General features: G+C 40.3%; 1 protein-coding gene across 10 annotated transcripts in view; it reads left to right on the top strand.

Annotated features, from left to right (window-relative positions):
• Nucleotides 1-18,602, top strand: part of KCNMA1 (potassium calcium-activated channel subfamily M alpha 1) — an 844,585-nt gene that overhangs the window by 816,618 nt on the left and 9,365 nt on the right. For 9 of the 10 annotated variants that reach the window (XM_074958656.1, XM_074958655.1, XM_074958652.1 and 6 more), the window contains 4 exons: nucleotides 5,616-5,810; nucleotides 9,185-9,303; nucleotides 11,337-11,561; nucleotides 13,405-13,433. In XM_074958656.1, the coding sequence (XP_074814757.1) occupies nucleotides 5,616-5,810; nucleotides 9,185-9,303; nucleotides 11,337-11,561; nucleotides 13,405-13,433 (568 nt within the window). Of the gene's footprint in view, nucleotides 1-5,615; nucleotides 5,811-9,184; nucleotides 9,304-11,336; nucleotides 12,132-13,404; nucleotides 13,434-18,602 lie in introns of those variants that run through there. The other variant, XM_074958657.1, reaches the window with a different exon arrangement.

Below are 18,602 nucleotides of genomic sequence, written 5' to 3'. Positions count from 1 at the left end.
TGGTAGCAGGATTGGTGTAGCTTCAGGGAATGTCATCAGTACAAAAGCATCTATTCAGAGCCAGATCATGAGACTTAACTTTGAATTTCCTGGTATCTATTGGTCTCTGTTAGAACCTTACTTTTTTAAAAAATGTATTCTATTATCATCCCTTTTTCCCTTATACAAACAGAAATTTCACATGGAGACGGGGAGGGGTGAAGAGTTAAAGGCAACTTTGCAGTAGAACCCCCAAGGTCCTTTACAATCTCATTTATTCAGAAAAGGAAATGTTTTAACTTATGAGATGGACATTTTGAAACATAAGACTTTTCTATTTTTGTATCCTGCTGTTCAGAAGGATTAGCAGGTAATAAAACATCCCCTTACCCAGAGGATTCACAATATCCCTTAATATCTGGGAGGTATTTTTAAAATGTAATACGATATAAAAGATTGTTCTTTCACCTTTGCTTTGGACCTCTCCCCAGGGCCAGTTCAGGATTTGGTTAATGAGTTTAGCTCTGTAATTCCCCATATCTGGATATGTATTCACTTGAAACAAATGCATCCTGTAAGGAAAAACAAGCAAGTTAAAATATCTGCCTGAAATGGAGGTGAAATAACTATTGTATTTTTTCCTTTAAAGTAGCAAACATAAAAAAATGGCAGCTATGACATGGAAAATGACAATTTTAGAGTAGTTATAAACGAAAGGCAAAATGTCATTAAAATTAAAGCAATGTTATTAAAAGATGTGTTAATTTTCAGTTAAATTTTCTGTAAAAGACCAATTAGTTTAAAAGGCTTGACAGCATTAACTGCGAAACATAAGCTTTGGTAATTATGCTTTCCAGTTTGTTCAACCATTTTTAAAGCAGTCTCAGAACACTTACACTCAAAACCAGCTGCAACAGAATTCAGTCACATGGGCTAGGTGGCACTGCTAGCTCAGATATCCAGTTGCTTGTCAATTACCCTACGGTGTAGCGTCTATAATGCAGTCCCATTACTCAGCACTGTAGCCAATGCATGTATAATACTGCTATAATAATGTTATCACAACATCCAATGCGGGGTACAGTTAGTAACAGCAGCAGAGAAGTGTTTTTCAGTGATGATTTATACAATTAACAAAAGGAATTTGCATTTGTTACTGAAAAGTAGCCTGTTAGTTTTAATGCTACAGCACTCATTCAACACATTGTTCCCACACAAGTACTGGCATATCCAGGCCTTGTATCCACCCGCAGAGTGAGCACATCACTCTCACGTTATGTGTATTATTATTTCAAAGGAAATGGAGATCAGCCAGGTCAGATTTTTTTTTAACCTTTTAGAGCCTGATCCTATGAGGTGCAGCAGGCGCCCCATCTCCATGGTGGAAAGATTTGAAGGAGGGCCTGAGTCTCATGGGAGTTGAGAGCATGCAGGCTTAGGCAGTGTTAACAATCTAACCATCCAGAAGGCATGCTAGACTCCTGTTCACCTAGGATGTTTTCTGCTTGCAGGACAGGCGTCCATTCTCAAAATTAGAATATTTTTATTCAGCGACGGCAGCACGAACAAAAACTGCACTCATCTATCAAATTAAATGATAACATCCACATCAGTCATGGTGTGAAACCCAAAGTAAACTATTGTTCCAAGATAAATGTTGTCTGCTTTCCAAATAAATGTCTTTAGCTTTGCCTTGACATTTTTCTAGCAGTGGGAGACCATTCTCCTGTGACAGCGGGCCTAATTCCCCCCCTGAACTGGATCAATTTTACATCACTGTAAATCCATTGAGTCCCATTGGCTTGCTCCTGGGATCAGAATAAGGCCTATTATCTCTTACTTGGAAACATTTGTGACAGGTGCAAGACTTAATGTATTCTTTTGCCATTGCTTCACAGTTTAACATGAGTTCTTTAGTGAAGTGAGTGTTGTATTCTCAGCCTAATGTTATCAGTTCCTCCTCCCCCACAGTCTTCCTGTCTCAAAATTAAATATGCCCAGTTAATCCTTTCCTCAAAAGTCCAGCTTTCTAGCCCTAGTATCGTTCCTGTAGCTATCCTCTGGTCGCTCTCCAATTTGCCTCCCCCCTTTCTTAAAGTGTGGTGCCTAGAACTGGACACAATACTGCAGCTGAGGCTTCACCAGTGCCAAGTAGAGTGGAACTAATACCACCCGTGTCTTACATGTGACTCTCCTAGAATTATATTACTCTTTTTGAGAGTTGCATCACATTGTTGGATCATAGTCGATTTGTGATCCACTATAACCCCCGAGATCCTTTTCAGCAGTACTACCATAGGCAATTATTCCCCATTTTGTAGCTGTGCATTTGATTTTTCCTTCCTAAGTTTAGGACTCGTCTGACCGTCATCTTGTTGATTTCAGACAAAGTCTCCAATTTGTCAAGGTCATTTTTGACTTCTAATCCTGTCCTCCAAATTGCTTGCAGCTCCTTCCAGCTTGGTGTCATCTGCAGATTTTATCAGTATAATGACCACTTTATTATCCAAGTAATTCATGAAAATATTGACTAGTACCACATCCAGGACAGACCCCCCACACACAGACTCGATACAACTTCCCCACCTCCCAATTTGACAGCAAACCCTTGATAACTACTCTTGGTCTTTGAACCAGTTCTGCACTCACCTTATAGAAATTTAATCTAGATCGTATTTGCGAGTGTTATGTTGGATCGTGGCAAAGGCCTTAATAAAATCAAGAGCTATCATGTCAACTGCTTCCCTGCATTCACTAGGCCAGTAACCCTGTCAAAGATGGAAAATTGGTTGGTTTGGCATGTTTTGTTCTTAACAAAGTCATGCTGGCTATGCCTTATAACCCTATTATCCTCTAGGTGCTTACAAACTGATTGTGCTCCAATATCTTTCCAGGTATCAGAGTTAGGCTGACTGGTCTATAATTCCGCCAGTCCCTTTTTTAAAAGATAGATTGCTAATGGTTCCGAGATTACCTCAGCTAGTTTTATAAGTACCCTAGGGTGAATTTAATCAGGGCCTGCCAATTTAAATGTTCTTTAACCTGTTCTTTCCCTATTTTGGATTGTGAGTCTTCCTCCTTGCTGTTAAGGTCACCATTACACTTTATAGTAATGATTGAAGCAAAATAAGCATTAAACATCTCAGTCTTTAGTTGTTAGTGCTCCTTAAGTAGTGGACCTACACTTTTCTTGGTCTTTGTATTGCTTTTTATGTCCCTTGGTAGATGTAATTCATTTTAGTCTTTCTGATTTTGTCCCTACATGCTTGTGCTATTCTTTTGTAACCAGCCTTAGCAAATTGTCCATATTTACGCTTTTTGTAGGATTCCTTTTTAGATGAGATCCTGATGGAAATATGTTGGTCTCTTCCTTCGCACTTGGAGCATTTGCCATTAATAAAAACTGCCCGCTCTCCTCAACTCCTTTTTCTCTTACATTTTCTTCCCTTGGGACCTTAGCTAGCAGTTAGTCCAAAGGCCGTTGTCCTTATGCTGCTGCTCTAATGCCGTCACTTTCACCCAAATTGTCTTCAACTTTGCAACCAATTTCTTCCTAGTCAGAATCAAGTCTAAAGTGGGTGCCCACTTGGTTACTTCTGAAGCAAAAAGTTGTCCCCAGCACATTCCAAGAACTTACTGGCATCTTACTTTTCCAACAGATGTCTGGGTAGTTAAAGTCCCCCATTACTAACCGGTCTCATGTGTTGGAAATTTCTGTTGTTTGTTCTAGAAATGCCTCATCTACCTCCTGTGCTGGTGATCTATCGTAGGCCTTGTCATGCTTGTTTTCCCCACACACTTTGGTCTGCCTCTCACCTCCTTCTGGACATCAGAACAAGTGAATGCATCCTTGATGTATAATGCAACACCTCTTCCCTTACTTTCCTTCCTGAACAAGCTGTACCCTCTAATTATCCCACCAATTCTATCATACTGTATCAAATACTATCACTGTAATCCTATCTTTCAGGATTTCCCACCCGATATTCTCCTTTGCTTCTGATTACTCGTAATCATACCCCCTTGGAAGTGATCATAAAATGTACTTTTCCTCCTTCATTGCTTCCAATTTTTAAACATTTAATTACATGCCCCAATTCCCCTTAGCTTATCACATTTAGGGGCAATTCTGATCAATCAGGTAAATACATGCATACAGTAGGCATAACACAGTAATAATTGTCTAGGAGTACATAAAAGGACAATTCTGGTTATTTTGTTCCACTAAATACATTGTATTTATCTAGACTGGATTTTTTTTTTTTTGTAATTTAGACAACATGTCTGTGTATAAAACAGCAGAGGCCTGAAGTCATGAAAATGAAGCTTTCATAGCAATCACAACTCACTATTGAGATGAAAAAAATTTCATGGTGGTCACATCTGAACAATAAAACTGAGATTATGCTGAAGGTAATGAGGATAAAGCACTGGTCTGGAAGCTAGCTCTACTCTCTGACCTGCTGTGTGATCTAAGACAAGTCACTTCACCTCTATGTGTTTCTGTTTCCCCATCAGTGAAATGTAAATAGTGATGCTTCCCTGTCTTTGTAGTGAGCACTGAGATCTGTGGATGAAAAGTACAATTTGAGGACTAAGTATTAATAGTCATCTGGTCTAACTTCCGCAGTAGGCAATAAGGCAAGTCCTTTGCCCCCAAGAGATTTATATGAATCTTTTTCTCCTAATTTGCTTCATGATGTGCAAGTCTTCTAAAAACACTAGATATCAGTAGGATTGGAAGTAATAGGGGCTGATTTTTGGTGGTGGTCATTTTTTGTGTATTCTGTTTTTAAACAGTGCATGTTGTCAGCACACATTGTATAGTGTAGATATTTAACTGAGTATCTTTGAACTAGACCAGTATACTTTTAAATGAACTTGAAAGTCATTCATCTGGCATTAAATTAATATTTAAAATGTCCATTGTTTGCCTGACAGACAATGCTACAGATGCTGGCAAAATGTCAGTGTGGAGTAAATCTTCCCTAATAAACCACACTTACCCTATACCCTAGAGTTTTTTAAAAGGACCACCAGGATCCCAAACTCATCATACATTTATCTGGAATGAACTCAAAATGTTTAATTGATACATGCTTATGTCTGAACACTGTCAAGTCTCGTAATAAGATGTTTAGTGCAATACGTCAGTTAGACTGCGAGAGTCCAGCCACAGTAATAAGTAATGACATTTGCAGCACAAAGGCAGCTCCCCAACGAATTGGTGACAAGTATAAAAAGGCAATCTAGCCCGTGTAAGCTTTAAATGTGGTCTGAATTTTACAATTACATGTCCTAAAGCCTGTTATTAGACATGAAGGCAATGAGAAAGAAAGGAGTCATTGCATCACTACTAACACCAATTATAGGAAACATAAATCATTCAAATTTTTGTTCTTTAATAAAAATCAGCCTGAATTGGTGTTTAAAAGGCAGGATCTAGTGTAGGAGCCTAATGGGATAGAAGAAAATAGAGTAATTGGAGGCTGCTGTCTTTTCATTTTCTATGTAAAATTATTTGAAGAGACAGCCAAGAACTTTAAACAGCAGAAACCCAGAAAAGTTGTAATTTGGATGTCTTCAGTTGTGACTTTAATGGTGTTTGCTTAAAGAGCTTTCTTTTATCTCTGCAGACATACTTCAATGACAATATCCTCACACTGATACGGACGTTGGTAACAGGAGGAGCCACACCAGAGCTGGAAGCGCTGATTGCTGAGGAGAATGCACTGAGAGGAGGCTACAGCACGCCCCAGACACTTGCAAACAGAGACAGGTGTCGAGTTGCTCAGTTGGCTTTGTATGATGGGCCATTTGCAGACCTAGGGGTAAGATCATAAAAGAAAAGTAATATCAAGACAGCCGTTCCGTAACTGTTTCATCATCTGCTGAATTTTAAAAAAACGTTTCCATAACAATGAACACGGTGTTCCTCTTTTTTAATTTCTCCCCTGAAAGCCATGGAGTCCACTTGAAATTTTGGGCAGATCTGGTGATACGTTGCTGCTCTCAGTACCAAACTGCCCCTACCCTGATTAAGAAGCAGCTCTATAGGCTATGCAGGCTGAAACCAGAAACAACAATATAAAAGAAATAATTTCTGTAAGGAGTTCCTCAGGTCCCTTCAGTTGCTGGATCCTCCATATCCACCCTGCTAATTTTTTTCAGAAAGACACTAACATTGCTTCATAGAGCCAGTCCCATTAAAAAAACAAACCTGTAGTTCTTCACAGTGTCCAAAGGGATGGGTGAGACCGTTTGGATAAAATCAGGGCTGACCCCAAACCCTATTTCTAAAGATGAGCTCAACCTGAAACTTTGTGGTGATTTGATAGGCTTTTTTTAATTTGTGTGCCCCTGAACTTCCCCGTTTTGCTAAGACCATAAACATCAGCTTGAATATTCAGCAAGGAAGATTGTATTTTGTTGTTTCCAACCTGTCTGAAATCCATACGTGCTAAAAATCATGTGAGAAACTCTTTTTCTGATTTTCCCATCCCAGTACCCAAAATGTAAAAAGCATCTAGACATATAGAGACATTTATTTGAACCAAACCGAATTGCCATACCTTGTAAATCTTGCTCAGGCTTTTCCAAAGCATCCATTTCACCATTCATGGTGTTATAGGGTTGACCTTCATTGTAAATTAATCAAATTTTCTGTGATTTTTATGGAACACAGAACTCTCTTCTCCATGAACAGAACTGGTAAATGCAATCTTAAATCAATGGACAGGCTACAAAATTACACACACACAGCCAATCACCCATCATTTACCGCAGAAGTCAGAGGAGGATGAAAAAAAGATTTTTAAACTCAAATCATCTCGATAGGATTAACAGATCCTTAATTTGAATGCTCAGATTAACAGTTAGGCAAGTAAAACAGCATTTGCCTGCCGAAGTGTTGATACTTGGGTAGTTAATTTCAGCCTACCTTGAATACCCATAAAATAACAATTAAAGTTATGTCTGCAATTTCCCTTATACAAATTCTGGAGTTGCTGCCATAAAAATGGCTGTTGTGTTCCAACTCTGAGCTGACTACATTTCACTGTTGAGTGAATAAGCCCCACTAGTATGTGGGTCATAGTCATACTGTTGCATTGGCCAACTGTCTGAAACTTTCATTCAGTTGGTCAAAGTAATAATTCTTCTTGAACATTTAATAAAATAACTAGAGGTACTAGGCAAAGGAAAGATGTGATCAAAGTCCAGAGAAGAGCAACAAAAAAGACTTAAGGTCTAGAAAACATGACCTATAAAGGAAGATTGAAAACATTAGGTTCTTTTAGTCTGGAGAAGAGAAGACTGGGGGGGACGGGACATGATAACAGTTTTTAAGCACATAAAAGGGTGTTACAAGGAGGAGGCAGAAAATTTGTTCTCTTTAACCTGTGAGGCTATGACATGAAGTAATTGCAGCAAGGGCAGTTTATGTTGGACATTAGGAAAAACTTTCTGTCAGGGTAGTTAAGCACGGGGAAAAATTGCCTAGGGAGGTTGTGGAATCTCTTTCATTGGAGATTTTTTTAAGAGCAGGTTAGACAAACACCTGTCAGGGATGGTCTAGATAATACTTATTCCTGCTTTAAATGCAGGGAACTGGACTAGAAGACCTCTTGAGGTCTCTTCCACTCCTATGATTTAATGGTCAAATGTCTGAAAGTGGGGATCAAGCCTTCAACCAAATGCTGCAACATTCAGCTAAGTTGGCCATTAAATTAAGTAACCTAAACATATTTTATTTTAAAATACTAGAGAACATCTTTCAATCAGTAACTACAAATATTGTTGCAGCTCCAGCTCTACATTAAGCTAACATCCCCAGGAAGGTTACATTAGATAAGATTAAGATTACTTTTTAGAAAGGATATAAACACTTACATTTCAGGGCATAAAACAGACACTAATTGATGGATTAGGAACTTTTGCTATTGTCAAGTTATTCTATCACTATCCACCATGCACCTCCCTTGGAAGTGCTCAAGATCGGCTATTGGACAAGACAGACCACTGGTCTGACGCAGTATGTCAATTGATATGTTGTTGTTCTATTCTGAGAGTTCCAAGACACTGGGATCCATGGCTATTTGACAAAATTGAATGAATTTGGCATCATAACTGTACTGTAATTTTACTAAATACACATCCCATGCAAGAGTTTTAATATGAATATTTTAGCGGTAGTCAATATTGTGTCATGTGATGCAACAGAATTCTGGATTGTCTAAGTCACTGTACACTATTATAAACAGGGTCTTTATTCACAGGAGTTCTGTTCCAAGCTCTGCCACTGTCTTCAACAATCAGTGAACTTATCTGCAGAATGGGTATACTAATTACTTAAACTCACCCTACCTGTATTAGAAGTGCAATTAGAATTCTAATGCAAGATACCAGGAAAACACCGAGTCAGGTCTTTGGGGGCTCTGTTGTTTATCCTGCCTCCATATAACTGCCCTTAAGTCGCACCCTTCACTCATAGCTCTCAAAGTGTAGACAAGCAAACTGAAAAGAATTAATACCAATTCTCAATATGGTACTGAGCTTGAACTTCAGCTGGAGTGCATCAGTGGAGCTAAGCCAATTTACAGTATCTGAAATCTGCCCCATCCATGTCTAAGAGCCAATGAATTATATCTACCCAAATGAAGCTTAATTGTTAACTCATGATAATCCAATGGATTACTTAAAGGGCAACTATTTTATTAGAGTCAATTAATTCAGTATTTCAAAGCAGAACTTGTGTGAAAATTTCCCCCTTCATCTCCATCATCTACAAATTATGCTTTTTGCAAGGTTCTAAAGCAGCATCACTTTGCTCTCCATACTGATTTTCTTTCACAACATGCATACTCCCAAAATTGGAGCAAAAAACACCACACGTTCTTAATAATCATTTTGTTGAGACCATGTTTCTCTCAAATGATAGAACATCTATTCTCTGTCCCCAAACCTTATTCTTCTAGTTAAAATCAGAGTCACTCACTGATCGCAAGTTCCCATCAAATAAAATCACTGGGCAATAACATCCTATACATACACAGTTTTGCAATTCAACATTTAGATTAGGGATTTTCTTGACTAATTGTTTCTCATCTGTGACAGGTAAACACCAGATTGTGATTCTGTGCCAAAGTGTGAAACAGACTGAAAATACTCCCCCTCCCACACACACACACTTTGTTTTGTCTCCTAGGATGGTGGTTGTTATGGAGATCTGTTTTGTAAAGCACTGAAAACATACAATATGCTTTGTTTTGGAATCTACCGATTGAGAGATGCACATCTAAGCACACCTAGCCAATGCACTAAACGGTATGTCTAGACTTTTACTTCTCTTGCTGATTGTGCTGCATTCTTCCTGCTGTGGACAATCCAGATGCCTTGTACAGGGCACAAATAATGTTTAAACAATTTTCTCCATTCCCCAACCACTTTCTATATCACTGTGACATGAATACCTCTTCCAATTCTTTGGTGAGCCTTAGTGGAACTCTAACCAATTCAAGCCATACCATAGAATATTGTTTTATTTGTCTTTTTTAAATTGACAAAAAGGAAGTGGCAGTGTAGCCATGGTGGTTACACAGACAAGGTGGGTGAGGAAATATCTTTTATTGGCCCAACTTCTGTTGGTGAAAGATACATGCTTTTGAGCTCTTCTAATGATGTGGCAATTTAAATGCTCAGACAGCACCATATCTTTAATTGCATCCTTACTTAGTCTCATTTATGATAACCCAACATATTCTACTTACAATTGCGGGAGGTGGGGGAGGACTTTACTGTTTGCTACATTTAATCAGCAGTAAATTAGTGTCATTAATATAGTCCTGATGATGTTCTAACCTGCTTTATTACATAAATTTAACCTCTTCTGTACTTAGATAGTGGCCACAGTTTTCTCTGTGATGGGGCTCAGACTGTGAGAAGCACTGTTCTCGGAGCAATATCATATTGCATAGCTGACATCCTCAGTAAAACTTTCCCATCGGTTTCCTATTTCGGCTAGTTGCATTTTCTCATCATTTCCTTCAGTTAATGGATCAAGACTTGGGGATCTATATGGTTTTCATTGCACAGAAGCCATCTTAATGCAATATTCTGATTACACAAAGACAACATTTCCATGGGTTTCAGTGGGAGCAGGATCTGGGCCAATGTATGCATCAAAGAGGACCATATTCACTTTGGCCATCAGTTTGCTAAGCTTCTATGAGTAGAGGGTTTTACTTTACTAAACGATAACCACATCACACAAACTCCACTGTAACTGGCCCTAATCTGCACATTCACAAATGCTGCAGAAAGACTCACCACTGAATGGGTAAGGCAAACAAGCAACCCTATCACCCTCTGAGGTGGTTCCTCCAAGTTTAGACTTGGGACATCTTGGATAGAGCAGGGCAGTGAAACTTTGATTGTCACTTTACTGATTGCTAGCTCTTCTGTGGATAAGCAAAATACTTCAGTCTCCAAGACTGCCAAGCCAGATCTTTCAAAAGCACTAAATTTACTTGGAGAAAAAAAATGGTAGGGCCAAATTGTGGCATTCTTGATCAGTTTTTAATGATTTAAGCAAAAAATTCCCATTTACTTACATAAAATGCTTACTGAATAGTTGTGGACTGAGTAAGGCGTCAGTCTACAATTATCAGTCATGTAAAAGAAAAAAACATAATTCTGCTCTTGGATACAGCTTGGGGCCTGCCTTGTGAAGTCAGTGAGCACCACATGCATGCAGAATTTCACTGAGAGAGTTTGTAAGCTACCCTTGCCTTGCACGGAGTTGTTTGATGTTGTGAAGCTTCAGGTTAATTGGCAGTTTTTGTTTGCATCTGCAAATGTAGGTGGTGTTTTTCTTGCATTTATAAATGCACCTAAAGATCACGGCGACAATGTTTAGCCTTACTGCAGTGTTTATTAATTTATTTTTCCATACACATTCATTATAAAAGAACATCTTTTTTTCCTCTAGTGCTCCTTGACAGTACTTAAATAGACCACCATGGACCACACGTGTAATGCCCTCACTTCAGCAATTATTTAAATGTTTTTGCTAGTGCATTACTGCTGGTTCTTGAGGACGTTAGACTCCCCCACCAATGTATCAGCAAGGTGGTAGAATGAGTTCCAAAGGTGAGGGGACCATGTGGAGAATATTTGGCTCAGAAGCCTCCACTGATTGCGGCAGCCTGACATGGGTGGTCTGTGAGTAGATTGCCAGGTTGTTATACAAGCTAAATATGTATGACAACTAAGGAGGTAGAAGTGCAAAATTTCAGATAAATGTTTCTAGAGGAGATTTTAATGCAAATCTAAAGCCACTTTCTTTTTTGCTTTTCCAGCTATGTTATCACAAACCCACCCTATGAGTTTGAGCTTGTGCCCACAGACTTGATTTTCTGTTTGATGCAATTTGACCACAATGCTGGCCAGTCCCGGGCCAGTCTCTCTCATTCCTCCCATTCTTCGTACTCCTCCAGCAAAAAGAGCTCATCGGTTCATTCTATCCCATCGACAGCAAACCGACAGAACCGCACCAAGACTCGGGACTCCCGGGAAAAACAGAAGTATGTGCAAGAAGATAGACTTTGATATGTGTACCCACCCCTACCGTGTGTGAAACTTGCATCTGCCACCCTTTCCTCCCAGTTGGCGTTTCCCTGTTTTCCTATGGAGTTCTTCTCCCTCCTTTTTTGTACTCATATTTTACATATCTATGACAGTGTGCATGTGATTATCATTTTTATTTCACCACCATAAAACCCTTAAGCACAACAGCAACAAAGCAGACGGACCAAAAGTTATTTATGATGCTAAGGGGGGAAAAAACCTAAACCCATAGGCATGCCAAAAACATAAATAACTCACCGTAGCACCTACTCTACATATCAGAAGATAGAATGTGTTTAGCACGAACACTTGATGTCAGAGTTACACAAAGAAAGTTATTTAATGCAGAAGTGTTGCTGTATTGGGGTTTTTTGTTAAAACATACACAAGAAGTTAGTACCTATATTTGAAGCTTGGAAGGCTTACCCACTGAAAAAACCAAACTACTGATTGTTTCGCTGAAATAGCATAAGGCTTTCACCATTTGTAGAGATTATTAAGCACCTGCTCTATACCAAAGTAACAGCATCAGAGACTTGTATAAGGATGTTATACTGTCCTTTTAGAGAGAACATCTCCTCTCTTTAATGCTGAAATTTTCCAGGCATGGAGTTGTAAAACTCTAAGTTTAAAAAAAAAGTGTCTAATAGCATGTTAAATTATTATTCTTCCTATTTATACTGCCACATGAGTAGCTACATTTTCGTTCACTTTTGACATTTGGGATGAAAAGCCATATGTATCTTGGATGTAAGTGATTAAAAACTGCTTTCCCAGTACTTTTTGAAAAGGTAACTAATTCACCTTATGTACAGAGAAGAGAAAGTATTTTTCAGTATCATTCCCTAAGCATCAGTCTTCAGGGGACTTTACCTCCTGATGGTAGTTTAACTTTGTCAAGTTTGATATAGACCCTTCATTAAATGTCCTAATTAATAGGAGGAAATCCTGGACTGTGTTCTGGTTTGTGAAGGGTGCATGCCAGCAATGCCCCACACATTAACCTATATGTATTCCCAAACCCAGTAGTGGCTACTCATGGACTAGAGTGGAGCAGAAGGAAAGATGCTGTGTGCTAGGCTGCTCCTAACCACAATATTGGAGGAGTACTGTAATACTTGCAGTGCAGCCGCCGCACTTGCCAGAATTTGGATTGCTTACCAGTTATTCAGTTAGCTAAGCTAAAGTTGTGGCAGAAAATTAAGATACAAAGCCACAAAAATGTATTTTTCAAACCTGTTTTAAATGCTCTGGGGAAAAGGATGCCATGAAATCATATCACCTACTTCACTTGTGCCTGGCTGCCCAGCACAGAAGGTGTATCTCTAGGAAACATATGCAAGAGGAGGAGTCGCATGGTAGCTGCCAGAGGTGTTTTTATGGTTAGTGCTGTTTTTTCCCCTCTCTTCTCCCCAAGCATGGTAATTTTGGAGCTTTGCTTGCTGTGTGAATCAACAATGAAGTCAAGCACTTTTACTGACAAAACCTGGTATGGTACAACTGGGGCTACCCACAGTGCAGCATTAAGAATAATGATTGGAATGAGAAATTTGTGTGTGTGTGTGTGTAATCAAATGCAGCTGCAAGTCTGATCGGGGAAGGTATTTCAAATTATGTTTGTCCCTCATCCCAAAAATCCTTGTATATGAAGACAAATTCAGGTATTCTTTGAAAATAGTTATGAAGGTTTGCCCTAAGAACACTCATAACTACAAGGCTGTGCCAGTTAAAGTGCTCAACAGGAAATTTGACAGTTTAAAAGCATTGTAAAACTTACATAGCTTACTTCTCTTTCTAAAGTGCAACAAGGATGAATAGAATGGGCCAAGGTATGACAATTAATGGTTCTGCATGACCTAGCAACTGCTGTGGGTTTCCTTCTATAACCTTGTCCTTGTGAAAACTTTGTGGAATTAAAAAAAAAAAATGAGAAACTTTATTCAGTTATTGGTTTATTTTTTTAATTCTTTTGCTTTTTTGTCCCCTAAATCAAAAGTAAAACTGGCTGCTGCTGCTGTTGCTCAACCCTATTTTATTTTTATCCTCTCATCTGCTTGCCTTTTAATTGCACGTGTCCACATCTAACCACCTGCACAGTAAAAATGTTTACCTATTGCAGACATCATTTTAACTTGCCAAATCCTCATTTCCATTCCACTTCTCTCCCACACCCTTTAACGAAGTTCATGAACATTTTATTTGTTAGCAGCTTTCACATGCTTTTCTGTTACCATTTCATCTCATTGACTAGGAAGTTAATATGGAATCAGTTGTCACAAACTTCTATGCATGCACAATTATGCAAGTACTGTTTTTCAAATATAATCATTTCTGTCTTAGACAGAAAGCGATAGACAATTAGAGAACCAATTTGTCCACTTTGGGAACAGAGCAGAAAATGAGACACCAAATATGAGATCCTCCATGGCCTTACTAAGGACTAATTCTCCATGGGAATTTTGCTTAAGGCAGGAGGAGTGAAAAAGGACTTGAGGACTGGGCCAAATACTTTTTTATTGCTGTCAATATACAGCATGTTGAATCATATATAGGAAACTATGAGGATTTTTTTTTACAGTGGACAACAGAGACTGTTGTCCTTTGTATATGACAAATACTGGAGTGTTTAAACCAGATTGGGGCTCTCTCGCCTCAAAAATATTTTATAACATTTTCAATGACACTATGGAAATCTTCCATCACCCCAGAGATCTAGAGCTACCCAAAGTCAAGAACTGCTGTCACCCTCCATTTCTAACTGCTACTCCTGGTAAACGCATTGTTTTCTTTTACAAATATAAGGACCACATTAACTATTGGTGTAAGACGGCATAACTCCATTGATTTAAGCTGAGTTATGGCAGCATTAAATGAATTTGTCCCAGAATATATACATAAAAATGTTTGGTTTAAAGTACTCTGCTCCACCCCAAAGGTGAAAAATTGTATAAAAGGTAGAAGATTGCAATGTTGTGTGTCTTGTATTTGAAACTCTGGTTAAAGAATACTCCTGTAAAGGAAAAGCCAGAGGGAGTTGTATTCCTACAGGAACAATTACGTAAAACTCTCAGGTTTCTATGGTAACAGGCCTTTCCATGGTTCAGATATTGAGCTTGTTTAGGTGCTTTCTGTAAATTTCGTAGTTTTTGCTGTACTCTCTCTTTCCCCCATAGCAAGTTAGGCACATAAGCCCACCAAATATGAAAGTGCCCCATCCATTATACCCAGGGATGAAAGTAAGGCGGTACGGGCCAGTACGGCGTACCGGTAAAAAGTGGCCGCCTGTATCAGCCCATACCACTGACTTTAAAGCACTGGCAGGGTCCCTACTGGCAGGGCCGCCGCCAGGGGGTGGGGTGGGGGGCGCAAAAGGGGCAGTGACGTTAAAGCGCTGCCGCGGCAAAAAGACCCTACTTAAAGTGCTGCCATGGCAGCGCTTTAACGTCGTCCCTGCCCCTTTTGCCACACACCCCCCAACTGCCAACAGTGGGGCGGGGGGGCAAAAGGAGCAGCTACTCTGGGCCCTTTACGTCACCGCTGGTGGCGCAGGCGGGTTGGCTGGGGGACACTGCCCCCCCAGCCCAGCCCCTTCCGGGGGGTAAAGCTGCCCCTTCCCCAGTACCGGTAAGAGAGAAATTTTACTTTCACCCCTGATTATACCACTACCTTGCAAAAACTGAGATTTCCTTCCTATTCTGCATTGCCAACTGGAGTCTAAATAACTTGTATCATGCTATAAAAAAATTATTAGGTACCAATGTGCATCCATTAGGCTGACAGACAAAGGGCCAAGATCCTGACACTGGCTGAGCAGGCCTCCATTCCCTCTGAAGTCAGCAGGCCCAACCCTGCCTTCCCTGTAAAGGCAAAGCTGCCATTAACACCAGAGGGAATTAAACACATCTGCTCCCAAACACATCACTTTTTTTACAAATGTGTGTGTGTGCAAGTTTGTATCATCTATTCAACCATTAGCGGAGTCCGTCAAACCTTGTAGTATATTTGCAAGGAGAGCTGTATTAGAACCAGTCAAAAAAATTCACAACTAATGAGAACAGTTTCACCAAGCTGCAAATTGATTATCATAAAATACTCCCCTGCCAAACTAACAATCCTGGGTGGGTGGGGAAACTTCTAATATTTCCTAGTTAGGAAGCAACTGCATGCAAGATTGTCTAACACCACAATTTAATTTTAAGTAGGCTGCCTATATTGTTACCTTTTTGTTATGCTCTTAGCTGTTTTTTTTCTGTATCAGCTGAGAAAATATTTTGCTTTAACACATTAGCTCCAAACCACAGCTTGCAACAAGAGTATGCTCTGAATTACCCCCTATGGCTGTACAGTATCTTCCGTGCCTCACCTCTGGGGATGGAGTCTTCTGAAGGCATGCTCATGGATTTAGGGATTAGCACTTTCACAACTAAAAGTGAACACGCCAACATAACCACAATCATCATTGCCAGTCCCTGACACCATATGCTAACTAAATATGGGTGAACCCTGAATGGGTCCATTCATGTAACACACTTGAACCACATTTTTCAGGGTCAATTTGAAGCAGATGGCATCAACCCCAGGCTCATTTGGGGGAATCCACTGATCTCAAGCCTCCTAAGAAACCTAATGCCCAGACACCCCTCCCCCCCCCACTTCCCTTCCAGCTACCTTTGTAGTCTTCCAGAGGGTCTGCTTCCCCTTTCCCCTGGCCCGGGTCTGGTGGTGGTCTCCAGGAAGCATCACTTTTCCATGGCAGGTGATGTTTTTGAAAGGGCCTGTAGCAAAGGAAGCAGGAAGTGCCCCCAAGTTAGAACATTGGACGTGCCCTTGCAGCGCCACAATAATAAGAATTCTGAGGTAGTCCATGTTTGCCAGCTACTGTGCTGGGGATTCTGGGACATCTACCTCCCTGGCCCAGCTGCCAGAGCAGTAGTGTGTTCCCCACTATACTACAAGGGGGGGGGGAGTGAGACACACCTATCTGAAGCGTATTTGGCTTGGCCGGGGGCGGGGGGGGGGGGGGAGCCGCTTAAGCAGCCACCAAGCTGTAGAACCTGCTGTGAGCTAAGGGGCTATTCTGCATCCCCGGGAGACTGAAAAGTGGGTCAGCAGGCATTGTTAAGGAACATAAAGGGGTAAGACCACTCTACCCTTGACAGCATCAACACCCAAATATCAGCATCTGCAGTGTATTTTATTGGAGGTGGCATCAGGGGCTGTTTCTAACTAGCTCCCCAGTTGACGCCCCCCTCCCCCCCCCTTCAAGCTACTGATGTAGTGAGATTGCACATGTTCCTCTCCCCACACACAACATATTCTGTAAGACTGGCAATGGGCCAGGATGCTCAGCTGCTGTGTTACAGCATTTTCTTTTATATGACTCCCAGAAACATTAGGGAAAACTTTTATCGCTGAAAATTCCTTTTACACAGGTACATACATCTTGCAGGTGAGTGTGGTGTTCAGTGTCTTTCATAAAACCCATGTCCCAGCCAAAGGACACTCAGGAACAACAATAAAAGTTAGTCTCTGGGTGAATGGTGTGAGGCAACAGACCTAATCTGAACACCAATCCATAACCAAAATCAAAAAGTGGTTTTGGTTTGCGAAAGTAATTGTATTATTTCTCTTCAAAATTAAAAAGGCCATAGTTGCTCATGTTTCTATAGCAAGCTGATCACTAGGTAGGGGCAAGAAGAAATCCACCCCAAACTATTATGTGTATTAGGGAACTTTAGGCCTCCCTGCGAAACACTCACTACTACAGGCCGTTGGACTTGGTTTTGTATGGCAACTGTTATTAAATCTTAGATAAAGGGCCATATACGCAGATGTCTAGCTAGATTTAACACTCAGCACACACCTGAAGAACATCCCCATGTGGAACTGTGAGACAGGGAAGAATAATTGATTTGCCCAAGGTTACACAGGAAGTCTATGGTGAGAACTGAACTCAGATCCCCCAGGTCCTGTACTTTAACCACTAACCTAGCCTTCCTCCCCACTTTTGTTAGCCTTACACTATTATAAATGTTCTTCAGGCCAATGCCAGAGGCACGAATGGAAAAATACCATGAGAAAGCCTGGTCTTATGAAATTGCCAGCCCACCTGAGCAGAGCCAAAGGGTTCTGACAGCTTTGGATGAGACCTGTAGGTGCTTTATCTGAACCAAATGTGAGGGCTGTCACCAGTTCTATGCTATAGCTAAAAGTAAAGCTACCTTCAGTCTTTTGTCACAATAAAATGGTCTCCCTTAAAGAGGCAGCATTTGCTCTGAGTAGCCATGCAGCGGGTACTAGTCTCAGACCCCACTGTGCAGCAACTGTGGGAAATGTTTAATGGAAGCTAATGTGTTTTATGTAGCTAGATTTCATTATTAATAAAAGAAATTTGTATTTTAAGCATTAGACTCCAGAAATAGCTGTTTCGATAGAGCAAGGTCCTTGGGAACATGAAAATAGCCCTTTTGCCTTCACTGGGATTACTCACAGACTTAGAGCTATAACCTTGCTGAACTGAGGGCTTGCAACACATTTCTGACTCCTAATTTTCTTATTGCCCTTTTCTGCATATTACACAGACCCTTTCTAAGTGGCTGTTTCCTTTACGGGTGCTGGTAGCCCTTTAAAAAAAAAACCCTAGCATTTCATAGCAGAGGTAAATCCTTTCTGTGCCATGCCACAAGACAGTGCTGTTTTGGCCTGAATTCATAGAGCATACAGGGTTCTTTAAACAGGACCTACAAAATCATTCCCCTGCCGCCCCAAGGCTCTCACTTAGACAAATGTGACACATGGACAAATGTTCAAGTGCCAAGAGATGCCACATCATTGGTGGAGAACTCAATATATGAAGACTTCTGAAAGGAGAGGATTTTATGGATGGATTTAAGGAAAGGCAAGGTGTGTCATTTAGGGAGAGCAGGAGGCTGTTCCAAGCACAAAGTGATTGTGAAGCCAAAACTGAGAGAAATAAAAGAAAAGAATATAACGACTGA

This window comes from Natator depressus, chromosome 7 (genome assembly GCF_965152275.1).
Source record: "Natator depressus isolate rNatDep1 chromosome 7, rNatDep2.hap1, whole genome shotgun sequence".
In the NCBI taxonomy this organism is placed as follows: Eukaryota; Metazoa; Chordata; order Testudines; family Cheloniidae; genus Natator; species Natator depressus.
This window is presented reverse-complemented; position numbering and strand designations above follow the sequence as displayed.